At 35.1% G+C, this 18248-nt stretch overlaps 2 protein-coding genes across 2 annotated transcripts in view; one reads left to right on the top strand and one right to left on the bottom strand.

Annotated features, from left to right (window-relative positions):
* Window positions 1–9100: 9100 nt before the first annotated feature.
* LOC127873476 (signal peptidase complex catalytic subunit SEC11A) overlaps window positions 9101–18248 on the top strand; it is a 31735-nt gene continuing 22587 nt past the window's right edge. Inside the window, exon 1 of the mRNA XM_052417359.1 lies at window positions 9101–9260. Within this exon, the coding sequence (XP_052273319.1) occupies window positions 9204–9260 (57 nt within the window). The 5' untranslated portion in view covers window positions 9101–9203. The remainder of the gene's footprint in view (window positions 9261–18248) is intronic.
* LOC127873473 (uncharacterized) lies at window positions 16567–18163 on the bottom strand. Its single transcript, XM_052417352.1, has 2 exons — window positions 18053–18163; window positions 16567–17900 (listed from the first exon to the last, which is right to left on the bottom strand). Exons 1-2 carry the CDS (start codon window positions 18083–18085, stop codon window positions 16941–16943), a joined length of 993 nt encoding a protein of 330 aa, XP_052273312.1. The 5' UTR covers window positions 18086–18163; the 3' UTR covers window positions 16567–16940.

The raw sequence follows: 18248 nt of genomic DNA, 5'->3' as shown, positions 1-18248 counted from the left end.
TCACTTGTGTGTGGAGTTAAATACTTAATTACATGTATGTTTATTTAATGAAACATGGTAGACAATCGTTTCTTATAAACATACCAAATCAAAACAACATCCAAACGATTTTGTTTTGAGGAACAAAATACACGTATCTTATAGTTTCTGCATGCGATACCTTATTATGCAACCTGAGTATGGTGATCGTGAAAAGACAAAGACGTGTCTGTTTCTATTGTTTTTGTTATATTACGTGATTCTTCAAATCTGCTTTGCTGCTAGTATAACATACTGGTCATTTTGAACCTTTCAAGACAGTAACATGATAACTTTGGAAAGGACATGTTATGTAATATGAATAGGACTTGTCTACCTTTATATTTCCTGTATGGTTTTAGCAGTTTACTTTCATGGGACTCAAATCAGTCTAATAAAGACGAATAATGCGAAATATCTACTCAACCGGATGTTACCTGAACTGGATATCATATCATGTTATATTCTGGTGTCTGTAATTTTCAAATCGTGAACAAATTGTAACCGATTGCAAACCATCATATAGTACGGGTTCGAATCACATCGTATCGAAGAGAAAGAACCCGATAAATTACGTGTGGCCAATTGTGCCGTTGTTGGTCTATCGCATAGTATATTATAGTATAAGGCTGTTATGTTCATGCCATTATTAAGAGAGTAATATATGAAACGATATCATAACAAAAATCAAAGCGCTGAAGGCACTGAAGTTGTTCGCTATTGCATAATCTTAGACGCAACTCGTTTTCAAAATTATGTTATCGCTTTTTAAATTGCAAGTTTGAAATGAACACAACCCACTCAAATTTATACAGAGTGTGTCTTAACGCACAGGTCGAGATGTGTGTGCACTGTTTATCCACATATTTATGTTATAAAGATAACTTGTACAAAATAATAACAAAACCATGTCACTTTTTGACGTTCTGAAAGCATTAAAAATATGATGAAACTGGTATAATGAGGACCAGTTAATATAAAATAAAATTTGCAATCACCATCATATTAAATGAATACTGTTGGACTATTGAATAATTATCATACTAAGAATATAATTTCATGATGGAAATTCCCTTTACAAACCTTTTTTTTGACACCATATACAATTCAAAATATACAATAAGATAATCGATGAAAAAAAAAAATTAAAAAATCTGCGAGCAGTAGTTTTTACTCACGAATTAGGTAGTCATAAAGACAGCGCTGTTTACCCTTACTTTGTTGTTGATGCATTTCTTGTTACCCTAGTAGTTCACACGGTGTCAACCAGTCTCTTACCTTAACATCGGTATAGAACACTCTTGTGATTTTTTGGCGTAGCTGTTTTACCCAGCTTTTCACCTTAAATGACCTCTACATAACGCAAGCAGGCAAGAATGAATTTATTTGAATATTTTATAGGCTGATTCGAGAGAAATTCCCATAAATTTGGCTGCATCACTGTGTCTGTGCGCAGCGTAAAGGATGTAACACTGTTCAATGTACGGAATTCCGGACTACTCTCTGCATGTTCAGACGACACATGGACACAAATTGTGGCCCAGTTACAATTATGCATTAAAATCCATCTCACATAATTTTAGCGTCTGTTCTCGGTCACTAAATCTATCCAATTATTGTATCCAAGGCTAAGCATGAGGTTGGAGATCTGGGTGGAGCATGAGGATGGGGTATGTGGGTGGGGCATGAGGTCGGAGAATGTGGGTAGAGCTTGAGGGTTGTTTATGTGGGTGGAGCGTGAGGGGGGATTTTGTGGGTGGACATGCGGGTGGATTAGGGTGAGGTTATTGGTGGATCATAAGGGTGGGGTCTGCGGTTGGGTGGGTTATGTGGGTGGAGTAGAGGGGAGTGTTTGTAAGTGGCGCATAAGGGTGAGTTATGTGGCTGGAGCATGAGGGTAGTGTATACGGGTTAGGTATATGGGGGACATGAGGGTGGATTATGTGGGTGGATCATTAGGGTGGAGTATGTGGATATGTTAGATGAGCATGAGAGAAGTGTATGTAGGTAAGGTATGTGGGTGGTAAATGAGGGTTGGTTATGTGGGTAGAGCATGACGGCAATGTATGCATGTTAGGTATTTGGGTGAACCATGAGGGTGGGGTTATGTGGGTGGGGAATATGGGTGGAGCATATGGGCTGAGCATGAGAGTGTGGTATGTGGGTGAATCATGAGGGTGGGCTATGTGGGTGGAGCATGAGGGTAGCATATGTGTGTGTAGCAAGAGGTTGTGGTATGTTTGTGGAGCACGAGAGTAGATTCTGTGGGTGGAGCATGAGGGTGAGGTATGTTGGTTGAGCATGAGGATAGTGTATGCGGGTGTAGCATGAGGGTGAGTTATGTAGCGCAGTTCAGATTAAATTATAAAAAAAACAACCATTGGCAAATTGAATTAAAATTTAGAATGAACGCAAATCCATTCAAGGCAATGTTTTATTTCTTTATACGCAGTCATGCACAAAAAGTGCGATCCGGGGTCTCTATTGGTTTGCAATGAGCGTCTTTTATCAAATGTATGTGTACCAATACGCTTAGTTAAAACTTGAGAAGAAAATTAGTCTACATTATGATTATTAAATCTTTTGGAATGTATGCCAAGTATCGACAAGCGTAAAATGTAGATGTTGGTCAGAGCAAATACCTCTCGACTCCAAGGTTAAATGCTGATAAAATGAATATTTAGACAGGAGCCCACTTGATACGTAGACTGATTATATCATGATGTTCAAAAAGATATTCAGTCATTAAGGACGGCAAATATGTCATTTGGAATAGAGAAAATCCGTTGGTTTTCCCTGTTGGTTCTGGGGCAACAATTTATTATATGATATCTTCAGGCTCAATCCAAATCTTATTCTGCTGTATTGTCCAGTTGAACAGATCAGTACATTTACCACTGTTGGTAAAGACGTTTACATGTATAGTAGATAGTGTCATTATCATCATTTTTACAAGCCTAACGTATTAAAATTGTTTCTTTGTGCTGAGCTACAATGATCTGACAAACAATTATGGACCTGTCTAACCGACTCTTTTGTAATTCCACATGTGTCTCTTTTGATTTCGCCCATCTTTTGTTATCTCAACATTAATGTGTTCTTCTCCTGCTTCTATTGTGAAATCATCGGAATGATCAGTATCAGTTTGCTTTTCCAAAAATATTTTCCCAAATACAGTTTGATGTGACAATAAAATATACTCCTTTAAAATAGTAAGAAAAAGCACAACTTGCATTGCGCACCCATACAGTGGTAGCAGATTCTGCTCCAAGTACAGCATGTAGCTTCATGGGACCTTTCGTAGGTTCCTTTGGTAAACTATCTTTATTGGTCTCATCATCCCCTTATGTCATCAATTCGTAATTAATTGCACTATCATGGGTTGAAGCATGGCACACCATACACAGAGATAATATGTGTCTCGGATCAGAACTCTTCTTTTTTCACGGCATTATCTGCATTGAGCTTTGTGGTTCCAATTTGTTATAGCATGAGGAATTGTCATGACCACATTCAAAGTATGGCAATGATGAGGTCAAATCTAAAGGCTGTTAAAAATGCTCACTAAATCGAATATCGTTATGTTAAGATAATTAAATAAGGTGAATCCGTCAACAAATGTGAATGGCTTTTTTTTAACACTGCGCATTACTATTTTGTTTATTATGTCAATGCCAACTGTTGATCTGCTATTTTTTTATTGTGTTAATGACCATATTTGAGATATTGCTCAATTTCTCTTTAACATACATGGAACTACTTTGTTCAAGCCGGTTTTCGTCGTTTATATTACAATAAACATGCTGGAATTTTTCTAGAGTTGTGCGGGGATAGTTTTCACTGAAGTCCATTTTAATCAGGGTTGATACACGTACTGATCTGTCACCCGGTGTGCATGTCTTTAAGACTCTTTTGTCGATTGCTCAATCCACTCAAGGACTTCCATTCTCTCCTAAGCTCTGTATCTGTTTTACCTTTTCGTTTTTCTCTTTAACTCTTTATTTAAGGATATCATTGTTTCCTGGGATATTGTCCAGTTTTTCTATGAATACCGTTATTACTCTAGATTTTGGGGAAAATTAAATATTTATGTGTATGATAACCCGATTGCTTATAAAAATTAGTGTTTTGTTATGAGATGCCACTTAAATTCAGTTATAACTAGAAATGGCGCGGCAGAGGCCTCCGCGTATCCCCAGGCCGCATAGATGTTATATTAAAAGGCAATTTTGGGTGGGCACGGCCTATGTTGGTAGGGCCCCGGGGTGGGTAATGTGGACATGGATGGTCGAGATAAACCGTGTTGTCATAAGAGATGTTCAGTATTAATTTGAAGTCAATTGGTGAATAAATGAAAAAGTTATGTTAAAACAAAATTTTGGGTGGGCGTGGTCTATGTGGGCGGGGCGCCCCAGGGTTGGTAATGGGGCCATGCATAGTTGAGATTGACCGTATTGTCATAAGAGAAGTTCAGTATCAATTAGATTAATTTGGGTACGAAAAAAAAGGGATACGCAAAAAAAATTGGGTACGAAAAAATGTGGGTACGAAAAAAAATTGGGAATGAAAAGAAATTTGGGTACGAACAAAACTTTGGGTACGAACAAAAAAATTGGGTACGAAAAAAAATTGGGTACGAACAAAAAAATTGGGTACGAAAAAAAATGGGTACGAAAAATTTTGGGTACAAAAAAAAATATGGGGGTACGGGGAAATTGGGGTAGGAAAAAAAATTGGGAAGGAAAAAAAAAATTGGGTACGAAAAAAATGTTGGTTACGAAAAAAATATTGGGTACGAAAAATTGTGGGTGCGAAAAAAAAATTGGGGGTACGAGGAAGTAGTACCCGTGGACCTCTCGATAAAATATGGATGGTCGAGATAGACCGTGTTGTCGTAAGATATGTTCAGTATTAATTTGAAGTCAATTGGTGAATAAATGAAGAAGTTATGTTAAAACAAAATGTTGGGTGGGCGTGGTCTATGTGGGCGGGGCGCCCCAGGGTTGGTAATGGGGCCATGCATAGTTGAGATTATCCGTTTTGTCATAAGAGATGTTCAGTATCAATTTGAAGTAAATCGGTGTAGAAATGAAATAGTTAATGTAAAATAACCTTAAAAAATGAGTGAAAATCTCTGACCCGGCCCAACACCAACCCCCATTGGCCACTATCTCCTCCTACACTATTACCACTAGAACCTTGAAACTTACACACATTGTAGCTATGAGCATATGTGCGACGGTGCACTTTTTGGAATTTTGATCTGACCCCTGGGTCAAAAGTTATGGGGGTTGGGATGGGGCTGGGTCAGAGATTTTACCCATAAAATTTTAACGATTTACCCATAACTTTTGACCCAGGGGTCAGACCGAAATTCCAAGTCGCACATATGCTCATAGCTACTATGTGTGTAAGTTTCAAGGTTCTAGTGCTAATAGTGTAGGAGGAGAAAGTGGCCAGGACGGACGGACAGACGGCGGAGATAACCACAATATCCCCACGCTTTTAAAAGCGTGGGGATAAAAAACAACTGGCCATATTTCCTGTTTTGGGGATATGGTAGATATTGAATAAAAATGTTTATGTATCAAATTGCCGACTTTAATATAATGATACAAGTTGTAATTCACATGTTTGCAATGCATTATGACATTTCTTAAATAGTTTCGTATGGCCTTTTTCCATAGTCATGTGCTATCCAAGACACACTATCCGCCAGTGTTATCAACGGGAACATATCCGATCCTATATGTATACATAATGTACATAATTTTTGTTTCACTTTGATAGCAAGCGTATTTGTATATATCCGAACATTAACAATACAGTAAATTTAGTTTGAGTATCAGCGACGCTATTTGTCTAGATTTTGAGAGAATGAGTGTATCTGTTAAGCAGATGTGGCAGTACTTCAGAATCTGTGAACATTATGAAGCAATTAATTGTCAATTAAAATGTAGTTAACCTTTGAGCGGATATGGCAGTATCTCATTAAATTCTCATTAAAAGTAATGAAAGCAATTAGTATCTATTTTAATGGCATGCTGACGCCACGCTTTACACAAAGTTTTTGCCCAAGCTGTTGATGTAATTTTGCAACTTCCTATGTTCAGACACATGTAATCTGGCCCAACCAGATTATATATATATATATATATATATATATATATATATATATATATATATATATATATATATATATATATATATATATATTGTACAATGAAATAGCCACGAGGGCCTGTCAATCTGTTCTTGCGCCGCAAATTTTCAGGAAAACTTCTCCTACATAATGTTTATCCACGTACAACATTAACATTCGAATGAATTATTATCCCTACGCTTTTAAAAGCGTGGGGATATTGTATTGATCTCCGCGTTTTGTCCGTCTGTTTTGGCCACTATCTCCTCCTTCACTATTACCACTAAAACCTTGAAACTTACACACATGGTAGCAATGAGCATAGGTGCGACGGTGCACTATGTGGAACTTTTATCTGACCCCTGGGTCAAAAGTTATAGGGGTAAAATGAAGACATTTTCACTCATTTTACTAACAACATGCGACGCACACGATAATAACTTTTGACCCAGGATTTAAAAAAAATCAAAACATTATTATCGGCATCTGTATTCTCGCAGTATTCTCGCGGTATTTCAATAACGCCACCCAACTGTTTATATGTCAACATTCGTGACGCATTTTCCATTCGCTCTCAAAAAGCAGTTTTACATGTGATCAGCGCAATATTTCGGTAAGTTGCGGTTGTAATCCCTCAGGAACACGAGTATTCACAAAATTTAAAGTAATTCCGATTAAACTTTTCAGTATTTTTTAACTTCTTTTTACTTTGTCTGCACTTTCCCCGGTCACATTTATGATTTATATGCATATGCATGTTTGCACATCACTATATAAAGATTAGGCCTCAAACCACATATTCTAATAATGTTGTGATCGTCCCCGAATGTAATTAGGATTGGATTGTAAATGTAAGATCACACATGATTTTATTTGCAGAAAATTAGAAGTAAGAAGCCATGCTTGCAAACATCATTTTTGTACCACAATTAACCTTGTGTCAAAATCAACAAAAAAGACATTTAAAAAATGTCTGTCTTATATTTATTTTTCAAATTTTATGATTGTTTATGGTTTTCCATTTTTAGAAGCTGTTCTGCCAAGTGCTGGGCATTACACAAGCCATTCCATAGAGCAAAACAGATAGTTTTCAGAAATCAACAAAGGGGTGATTCTTGCACTATCAAAGTGTCCAATGAAGAAAGATACAACCAGTGGTGATCTTGTTCATGGATTTTCTTGGATGGAACATGTGTTAAATTTTATAGAACTGTGAAGATTCTATATATGTATGTCTGTATACAAAAATCAGCTACGTTGTTATGACGATCAGGTGTTCAAACATTGTCAAAGTGTTGTAAAATTAACAGTGCATGAAAATAAATGTTAAACTAGTAATAAAAAAACTAAGTATGTAAAAAGACTCACTACCTAGACCACTGTGTTGTGATCATTTTTTAAGTAAGATAGTGTCATTCTAAACAGTATATACAAGCTCGTTTATTTAATGCATTAAGATATTTCCTGTTTATTGTGTAATTAATCAATTGGCTTTTACTTGTTGTTCCACGATAAATTTGTAAACGCTTGTTCAAAGCCAGCATTTTGTATTTTTTTTATGTAATACAATTGTCTAAGATATTGACTTAAACAAACTGAATACTGTGCTTTGTTATACTTATTTTTCATGCATGTATTTAAAAAATGGTTTATGATACATAGGCCATTGATTTCACAGTTTTTCAAAAGATAACATCACTTTGTTAGCACATGTACGTAAATATTTTTGTAAGTTAATGACAGTGTTTTAGTATTTGTTGATTTTGTTACTATTCTTATACATGAAAATAGGTGATTTAAGTGTTTTTAATCTCAAAACCATATACCTTTGTATATATATGTACTGAATATATTAACATCTTTGACATGCTTCTGCTAGGAGCTAAGCATAGAAAGACAATCATTATAACAATTAAATAAGCTCACATTATTACTGATTCATCTATGTTTGTTTTATGTGTTACTAAAATGTATAAATAAAAAATATGGATGATATAACTTTTTTTTTTGCTTACAAACTAATTGTTTGCAGTTTAGACTATTATTTATGAATTGCTACACAATGACTAGTTTTTTAGTGGCAGCATAATTTCAACTAAGCGACACTACTTTACCAAAGGAAAGTAAAATCCTGTCAGATGCCTGTATTGATGACATACTTCAATTTCAAACACGTTCGCTGTCCTTCAGTTCCACATAATTATACATTGATAATCAAAATTTAGCCAGATTTTGAGACATTTAATGAAACAACCTGTTTCCGAGGTAGGACCAGTACTTGGCATCTTAAGGGTCGTCTAAAGAACACTCACTCTTAAGTTAAGGGATCAATACCAAGACCCCACAGTCGCTAAGCGGACACCATATCCACTACGCCGAAGCCACTGAACCAGCTTTGTATTACAGAGGCTAGAAAAGCACGCAATTATAAGATATAAGATCTTAATTAAGCTTGGCTGATATAAAACAATTCTATCATCAAGCAAAAAATATAATTTTTTTTTTTTGGATGTATTACTTTTTTATTGAAAGTCTTGTAATGTTTTGTACACAATAATTTCCATATAGGTATTACAACACATGGTAATAAAATATCTAAGCATTTGCCCGTAAATTAGGTAGCACCTACTATCATATTAACTTTTTCATTTATTCACCAATTGACTTTAAATTAATTATCTGACACATATTCAATTTTGGCGTGGTCTTATACAGTGGACTTTGGGTCAAATTGGAAGAAATTCCGCATGTGCTTACTTGTGCATTCAAATCGGGTCGCTTTGATTAATTAATAACATGCTCACTTTAACACTTTCCTTGCTCTCACATACAATCCAGCTATGCTGGTTCCAGTCAAATCTCTGCGCGAAGGTTGGTTCAATAATAGTCGAAATATAGCTGTGTGTAACCTTCATGATACATAATCGATTAAACCATGAACTTCTTTAGTCAATCAAACGCATCAGTTATTAAGCGGAAGTTGTCGTCAGTGAAAATTTGTGCCGGTTTTGTTTCACATTTTGATCATTTACTTCCACAAATCATGGGGATGATGGACTTTGACTTTCTTGACGATGTACGTCGAATGAATAAAAGACAGGTGCGTATACTTTTTGCTGTCCCTTTGTTTGAATGGCACATTTCTTGATAGTTTTGCTACACCATATGACAGCATGACCATATTTGTTGATGGAAAGTTTAAACTCAAATTTTCCACGACCTAGTCATGCCGTGGCCTTGTCAACATAACCCTTTATCGCGAGTTATAAATGTCGTCAGGTCTACCCGACAATTTGTAAGATTTGTCTTCATAGTATACTCAAATCCGGTATTAGCGATGCAAAATCGATTAGAGTAGCGTCCCTTATTTTGATCTCATGAATATTTATGAGGTACGTTTTTGACCCAAGAACAGTGCGAATATATTACGCTATTTTAAGAACTGAAAACGTGCGAGAAGGAACCAAAACAAATTTGCATATTCAAATACGATAATTCCCTGAAGCGGGTAACCATTCTTTCTCTTGGAAAACCAGCTAAAAGAGGTAGAATAGTAAAATCGCATTTTTCCATTTATGTTTGTGTAGTCTTATACCTCGCATCTTTTCTTGCAACAGTAAGACATATTAATGTATTTACTAACATATTTGAGCATTGTTTAGGCAATAATCTATCGGAGAATAACTTACTTTAGGTTTTGATATGATCCCATAAAATGAAAATAAAATGGCGCAATGCCGTACTTTCGTTATTGCCCATTTGTATTTTGTGAATGCTTATGTTTTTTTTCTTTCAAATCAATTCATGATATAAAAATACTGATCATGAAATGGTTACTACAGTACACTCCTCGCGTTTTCCCCAATTTCCCTCCATACTCCGCGGGTTTCGACCTAGAGGGAGATTAAGAAAATCCCGCTATACGCGGCGTTTGCATGATTTTGGACGCGGCGGTTAACGATCGGCAAAACTGATAAGCCGACGCGGCGGCCCTCGGCGTTGGCAACGCGGGGGAAACTCCGCGTTTTACGAGATAACGATCAATTTAATTTTGTTTGACTTCCTGATTTTCAAATAAAATTACATTTATTACAAGTACATACATGTACATGTAGTATAATATTTACAATTAAAAAAAAACAACCAAGATAGATCGATCCCGACGTGGTTGTAGAAGTAGTTGTTGTTGTATAGAAAACTCGTTGATTTACTACACACAAAACGTCGTCTTTTAACTAATACTTACCAATAAATATAAACACAGTTTGCAACATTGTTTTTATTTTGATAATTTAATCCAAAGTTTTCATGTTAGCAGGTGATTTTCTATACTAAACATGTATACAAATGACCAAGGACCCTAAAAAGCTCTCAAATCTGTGTGAATTGACAGTTTGACGTAATCAAAGAAAAGCCGCTTCCTGTCTAAAGGCATAACTTACTCAAGTGAACACGTTCAACGAATGCATAAGGAATGGTTTTAATTGTCGGAACAAAGTCAATTCTCTGCTCGCTAATGCATTGATTTTCTCTTTGTTTGTAGGTTATTCCATTGATTGCTAAAAGGTGGTAACTATTGACTTGATAATTGCATTTAATATTCAGTTGTATTCTTGTTGCGTCGACATTCTAAACAATGTTTACCAGTAATTATGGACCAAATCGGCAGAGTGACATTCACACATGTTAATCCCTTTTGTCAAAACACCGCAGACAGCAGTCTACACAATTGGTCAGTAGACAAGCTTTGCGTGTTTTCATAACGTCAAACACTTAAAATCCAGTTCCGCCCAGATGTCTTCTTTATTCAGTTTACTGTACAATTAGTGTTAAAATAATTTCTCTACTAAAATACCGTAACGATAAAGATTCGGCGTGTTCGATTTGAAATTATATTAGAGGAAATATCAACTTATTCGCGATATAATTTTGTTAATAAATACCAAAGAAACTTTTTACCGAAATCAACAAAATTCAATGTTCTCTGCGCTACAAAGTTTGTATCAAAAAAATTAATACACGCACGCTTTGCAGGAGTATACATTGTACCTTGACCTTGTACATTGCAGCATAATTTTCGCGCGCTTTTGTCGGGAAATATATACATGATGACTGTATATTGGAAGCATTTGTAAACGTCGTGTTAACAATTAAAAATCGTAGTGTGTTTCGGATTACTAATTATTATTCTCATTTGGAAATTTTACGGAACATTATTCTTGTGTCATATGTGTTATGATTTAAATATTAATTTGTCAAATGTATTATATTAGACTAATTCATATTGTAGACGTACCTGTGAATTAAAAAACATAATTTTTATACGTATTAATTGTCTATACAATCATCTTTTTAATACATGTACCACAGTATTTAAACAATTTATTATAACAATGTTTTTATTTTTTGGCATGCCCAGTAGCACACTGCTAACGCGGCGTTGCGCGGCGGTCACTGATAAGAACGGAAAGTGTCTGCATTTACCGACTAGCCTAAAGTAATACACGCCGCGGGAATTAGCGAACGCAGCGTAACGCCGAGCGTTTTATCGAGTTCACCTCCCTCTTCCAACGCCGCGTGAACACTCGCTAGCAGAAAAAACCCCGCGGAGGGAGCGCGTTTTTTGGGGAAAACGCGTGGAGTGTACTGTAACTATACATATAGTTTTTACCATTCCAAAACAATGTTGATTGAAAACAAGAAAGCAGTTTTTTTTCACTTATAGGGGAATGGTGGCGATGCCCATCCAAAGGGGAAAAATGCGTTGTTTTTTAGGAAAAGGGGAAAATTAAAAATTCACTCTTTTATATGTAATGATATTTATTATATAAATACACATGTTTGTATGAATATAATATTCACAGTAGAATGTTTCTGTCCCTTTTCTGAAATATATATCAATGATTTTTTCAACATTAGTTTCAGACAGTTCAGCCTTCATGCACAGTCTCAGTTTTCTTAGCCATTTTGAGTCTAATTGAGTTTTTTAAATCGAATAAATGGCAAATTTGAGCTTTTTTATCAATAAAATGGACTAAATTGGAATGTTTTTATCAACAAATATTGACACAATATAGATACATCAGGCCTTTTCCTGGCCATTTTGGGAGAAAAATCTAATTTGATATAACACTTTATAATAATTAAAAATCATATAAATTATAGTTATATACTTTGTTAATTATTTATGAAATAAATTTGAGATATATTTATCATGATTATGAAACAGTTCTCAGTGCCCCAGATAATTATTTGGGAAATAGGGTTTTCACCCATTGATTTTGAAAAATAGGGTGATTTCATTCTTGAAATAGGGTGAAATTAGTTAAAAAAATGCATACTTTAAAATCATTTCTGCTTTACCTATGTTGAAGCTGCACACTTGTATTGATGCAATAAAACTGTAAACTATCATAATTAACTTTAATAAACTGATGTTTCATAACATCTTTAATCCTTGAAACTGTCCTTAATATAAACTTAAAACTAAAAAAAAATCGATAACACGAATAATTCGGCACTTATTGGCTCTTGCTTTCTTGTTTCGAGAAAGTTTGTGATTGACAGATATTTTGGCACAACAATAGCGGACGTCTTTCGACCTCTCTTTGGCATTTTTATTTCGCATCGTAATATAAACTGACAGTACAGACGCTTTACAAATACACGCACAATGAACGACGGATTAAGTCAGATTGAAAACGCATGTATGCCGTTGTCAATATTATGGTCAAACGCTTTATGATATCTATGTCTAGTCCGCAGAGCGTTTGAATAACTTTGCCTGTTTTTCTGCTCTGTCATCCAGGCGCTTGCTGAATAAAAGCGTCGCCGCGTTACGATAATAATTTCAAAAGAAAATACCGAACATGAGCAAAGCATTTTCGATCGAAGCTAGTGTGTCGTACGCATCGAATTTTACGCTTTTGCGTAAAAATCAAATTGATAGCTTTTTCAATACGCATGATATTGAATTTCTTTGCGTTTTTCAACATTTTAATAGGGTGAAAGACGCAGATACGCAGCTTATCTGGGGCACTGAGTTCTTTCTAAAAATATATATATATTTTTTTTTTTTTCATCTTGGTGGGGATTTTTTTTTTTTAATGGGGGGAAAATATATACTCTTTTTTGAGGGGAATGGGGCCGAATATCGGCCCCAAAATTTCCATGAAAAAAAACACTGGAAAGAAATACTCTTCGTCACCATTGCCTTCGTTCCACTGCTCTTTCGCGTCACGTTTTCATTGCTGATTTTTTTTGCATTCTGAATATACCAATAAGTTAACCCCACATAAAAAAATCAATATGTGTGAATTGAAAGTATCAGCAGACGACAACACATGTTAATAATGGAAAATAATAATTTTATATCAAAATGGACCGGAAAACATTGTGTCAAAAGAAGAAAATGGCTTTTCACAAACCATTTCTTCTTTTGTAACAAAGGTTTTTAAAATCATCTTTGCATGATTCTTTCTGACAATATTTAAGTTTGGGACATTTGTGTCCTATAAACCATGCCAAGTTTGACATGTAAAATTGAATTTCAGGAAAGATGAGCCAAGATTTGTTTGACAGTTCTGATTTTGAAGAAGTATTTTCCCATAGTGTTCTACCCAGTCCATAACCATCCAGTCCGAAAGCCCTGTCCGACACTGAAAGCTCCATAACTTAACTTCTACTGGATAGTTTTCATTAAAATAAAGTGTGTTGTACACAGACATGATGTTTCTTAACATCTAGATTTTTTTCTGACTGCAAATTCAACTTTAATTAGTAGATCTAATGTTGGGCTGCTTTTTTCTTGATTTTACTATATGGGCATATTTATGGTATTGCGGGGCTAAGGGTAAAAAGATCCATAACTTAACTTCTACTGAATAGTTTTAATTCAAATAAAGTGTGTTGTACTCACAAAGGATGTTTCTTAACATAAATAATGTTTTCTGAATGCAAATTCAACTTAAAAAAAATCATGTTGCATTGCTACCGGTATTCTTGTGTGTCGGCTATTTATATGATTATAGGTGCTACCTAATTTGCAGACAAAAGCTTAAAAGATGTCTATTTTAGTTTGCATATTGATTACTAATAAAAGCCTGTACATTTTGATGGAACAACCCAACTCCCAAAATGTAATTCGTTTTTAGAGAAATGAACCAAAAACAATTTTTTAAGATTTAGGCAATGGATATACATTTGTAGCAACCACTAGTCTTGTTTACAAACGTTTTAATATCAAGTTTAATGGTTGTTCACTTTTTAAATAAACAATATTTAAAATTTATATCTTAAAAACCTCTTGAATAGATGACAGTAACTGCGTTTAAAAGTAAAATAAATGTATAAATATCAGGATTAATTTTAATATAAGTTGTTGGGCATCTTTAAATCACTTGCATATCAACATATATTTTATCTATCTTTACATGGGTATATTTACAGCAGTGTGACATCCATGATTTCATCTTGACCCTGCTAGAAACGAATAACTGAATGACATTTTTTTTAACAAACATGCATATGCAAAGTTGTTGTCCACCGAAAAAGAAAATTATTTCTAAATAGTCAAAATATAAATAATGTATTTTATTATTAAAATTGTGTTTTATGTTTCTTGAACATATGCAGGGATTTCAATATTCAAGTTGAAGACGGAAGATCAAGTAGAAGGGTGAAATGATCATTTTTTTACTTAAAGCGAGTATGTTATATGATTTCTATGTCAACATTGTATTCTTCCTTCCCAACCCAACATATTTAAATGACCGTAGAATGTTCAATTAAATTAATTCACCTTATATGGTACCATAAATCAAATAGTGTTTACTACAGTGAAACAAGCAAGTAAACACGCATACGGAAGGAGTTTTTTTCTGTATAGCAGAAATTTATTTACTATTAGATACACCTTTTCTTTCATTTATTTTCTGGTGCTACTTCTTCTGAACTTAAATTATAGTTTTGAATTCATCAACGTTTTATCTGTTTTTAAAAAGTTGTACGAATTTATTTATTCGGCTTTAGCTTTAAAAAAGGAGCCGGGTTTTAACCTTATTTTATTCGCATATCTAAATGAAAGCCCTGCATATGTAAATCGGAAAACTATTGGTATTCAATTAAAGCCAAAAAAGTATACACAACAATTATTCCCGGGTTGTTTGCATTGAGCTTGAAAGTGGTCTTTTTCTTTAACCTAAGGTGTATCGATGCTTCATGCACTTTATGGGAAGAAGTAGAAGAAGGAATTGAAAGCAATTGCTCATGGCATAAACTGATGAAATATTAAAACAAAAACATAAAATAAAAACAGCATGATGTGTCCAATTATTATTTATGCAAGAATAAAAAAGATATATGTCGAAGATCAACAGGAATTTTTGCAATTAAAATATTCACAATTTTGCCACTATATCATGGGGCAGAAAAATTAACATTCAATTACACAATATATAACAAATTCTATAGTAAAACATGCTAGTTAATATTGTTTAAAAGTTTAATGTCTTGCTAGAAGTCTTCAAAACACAATGATCCCAAACCTGAGTGCGCTTCCTTGCTTGTGGCACGCTTTTAATTAACTGCTAGACTTGCATAAAAAATTATATAAATGCATGGACACTATTAGTACATGTATAAGCATAAATTTAACATGTTTGCTATCTGCTAGTTGTTTATTTCACTTCTCTTTTACTATTGTTTGTACATCTGATATTTGTTATGCTGGAACTGCTTTTTGATGACATACAGACACTCTTCATAATAACTGCAGTTTCTTTACAGTCTACTTATGTTACATAAAAATAACCCAACAGAACTATTGAATATTTCAAGGTCACAATTGCATAATTTCCATCACTGGAAAGTTTGATAGATCCAGAATGGCATCGTTGTTGAGTATTTAGCATCCAGTCAGTTTTGCTGTGCAGAATAATGTATGGAGTGTGTGACGCCCAGTGCTTGACAGACTATCTTCTAAAATATTTAACAAAAGAAAAATCAATAAAATATACATTTATAAGGCAATATCCTTTGTTTATGTAATCACAGTTTTTTACAGTATGAACCCGTTTACTGTAGTACAAAATGATCGAGAACAAGTTTAAATATTGTTTAACGTACGCGGCCCTATTGTCGTCATTAATCAAAATGTTGTCAGCTAAAGAGACATCATTTAACGTACGCGGCCCTATTGCAGTCAGGATCCTTAAGTATAAACATAAAGGGAGACAATGCAAGTCTTTTTAACTCGAGGTTACACACTATTTCACGAAAATTTGCATGCAACGATGAGGGGTACGCTGTGACGGCTTAAAGACCTATGCGTCCTATGGTCGTCATCGCTGTGGCCCAAGGGTCGTCAGTGTGTTCGTTAAGTCGGCACTACTGTAAACCAGACAACCTTAACAGAAACAAAAGAATTTTATTGACGTATTTTGTTGCAAAACAAAGCAAATAAACTTTCGGTTTATACAGTGCTTGTTACTTAAAAAATTAACAAGTTTAAACAAAACAAGAACAGCTTTTAACGGCTTACGTTACAAACGACTAACGTAACAAACGCATTTTGCATGTCAATTGTTGCTTTTTATGGGCAACTCCATCACTTTTATGTACACGCCAGATAGTCCCGTGCGCATGCGAAACTCTTAAATATGATTGACTAACCCACTGTGCTCCGTTTCATTTGGCGTGTGATCATTGTTACGTTTCTGTTTTTCCTTCTTTGCATTTTCTTTTTCTTCCTTGCGTCGTTCTCTCTCTTCTTTCTTCTTTTTCATTTCTTCTTTCTTTTGTGCTTGTTGTATGATTCGTTCCATTTTTTACGTTCTCGATCAGAAGCTCGTTTTTGTTTCTCTTCTTCCTGCATTTTCTTCATTCTTTCTTTTTCTTCAAGTTCCTTCAAAACTTCTTCACTTGTAAGAACTTTTGCCTTTTGAGTTTTCTTTTTTTCTTGTTTTCCAGTCGATGGAACGATCAAAATATCTACAAGTTCCGGTGATATGAGACCCGCTTTCACTAAAGGGTGTTGCATAGCATTGTTATCTTTATTTGCATGAGCAGGAGGGTTTGTGTCCGTTTCAGGCACAGATTCTAATGGCAAGCTAACAGATGAAGTTGACGGCACCTGTTTACAGTGTGAGGCCATGTCTAATTTCAGGGCTTTCCACTTTTGGAAGACGTTATCGCGGTCTAAATCAATTTCGAAGTTCAGACACTCTTCATATTTACGCTTCTTCCTCGGTGTCAACGAACTTTCTACCGCTTTCAGAGCTAACACTGCCGTGCAGTTATCGTTATCCGACTCGTAACTTGCGACTTGATTTTCAGTGTTCGTTGTCTGCGTTGTATCTAACGTCAGTATCCCGTCGTCCCCTACAAGGAAATTCAGCTCCCCGAACACTTCTGAAGAGGATAATGCCGGCAAAGATTCATTCGATAGATTCAATGCTGACGTATTTGCCGAAATATCTACATTGTTTGACGATTCAGACCCGCATGCATCATCTATCTGACTAAAACATGTCTGAGTCAAATCAATGTTTTCTGCGCTGACATCATCACATGAACGAAGAAGAAGATTCTTGTCAATCGCATTCGGGTTGTAAGAATGAATCCCGCATTTGCGAAAACCTTCGATAATCGCGCTCATTGTGAACGTTTTTTCAAAGATAATCTTGAAAACACCACTTACAGCTTTCTTCGAAACCCAAAGATCAGACTTCACAAGCTTCGCCTACAAGTAAAGCATTTACAGAATTACACATGCGGATATGAAGTGTTAAATATTTGCTTGAGTTGGCAGTGTTTACGTAATTTCAAACAAAGCGCCATGAGTATTAAATTAATTAGATGTAAGTAAATAATGTATGCATAGCGAAGCAATACCTGTGACATGACTTTTGCCGTTTCTATCTTCATTTTTCTGTACACAGCCACGTCTAAAGGTTGGAGAATGTGCGTTGTTTTTGGCGGCAGACTGAGTAAGATGACATCGTTAGCAATTGCTGACTTAAGCAGTGGGACGCTAACGTGAGATTATGCGCCGTCTTGAATGAGTAGAACTGGCCTTTCTGGTACGCAA

This window comes from Dreissena polymorpha, chromosome 3, assembly GCF_020536995.1.
Source record: "Dreissena polymorpha isolate Duluth1 chromosome 3, UMN_Dpol_1.0, whole genome shotgun sequence".
NCBI lineage: Eukaryota > Metazoa > Mollusca > Bivalvia > Myida > Dreissenidae > Dreissena > Dreissena polymorpha.
Note: the sequence above shows the minus strand (reverse complement) of the source record. Positions and strands in the feature narration are given on the sequence as shown.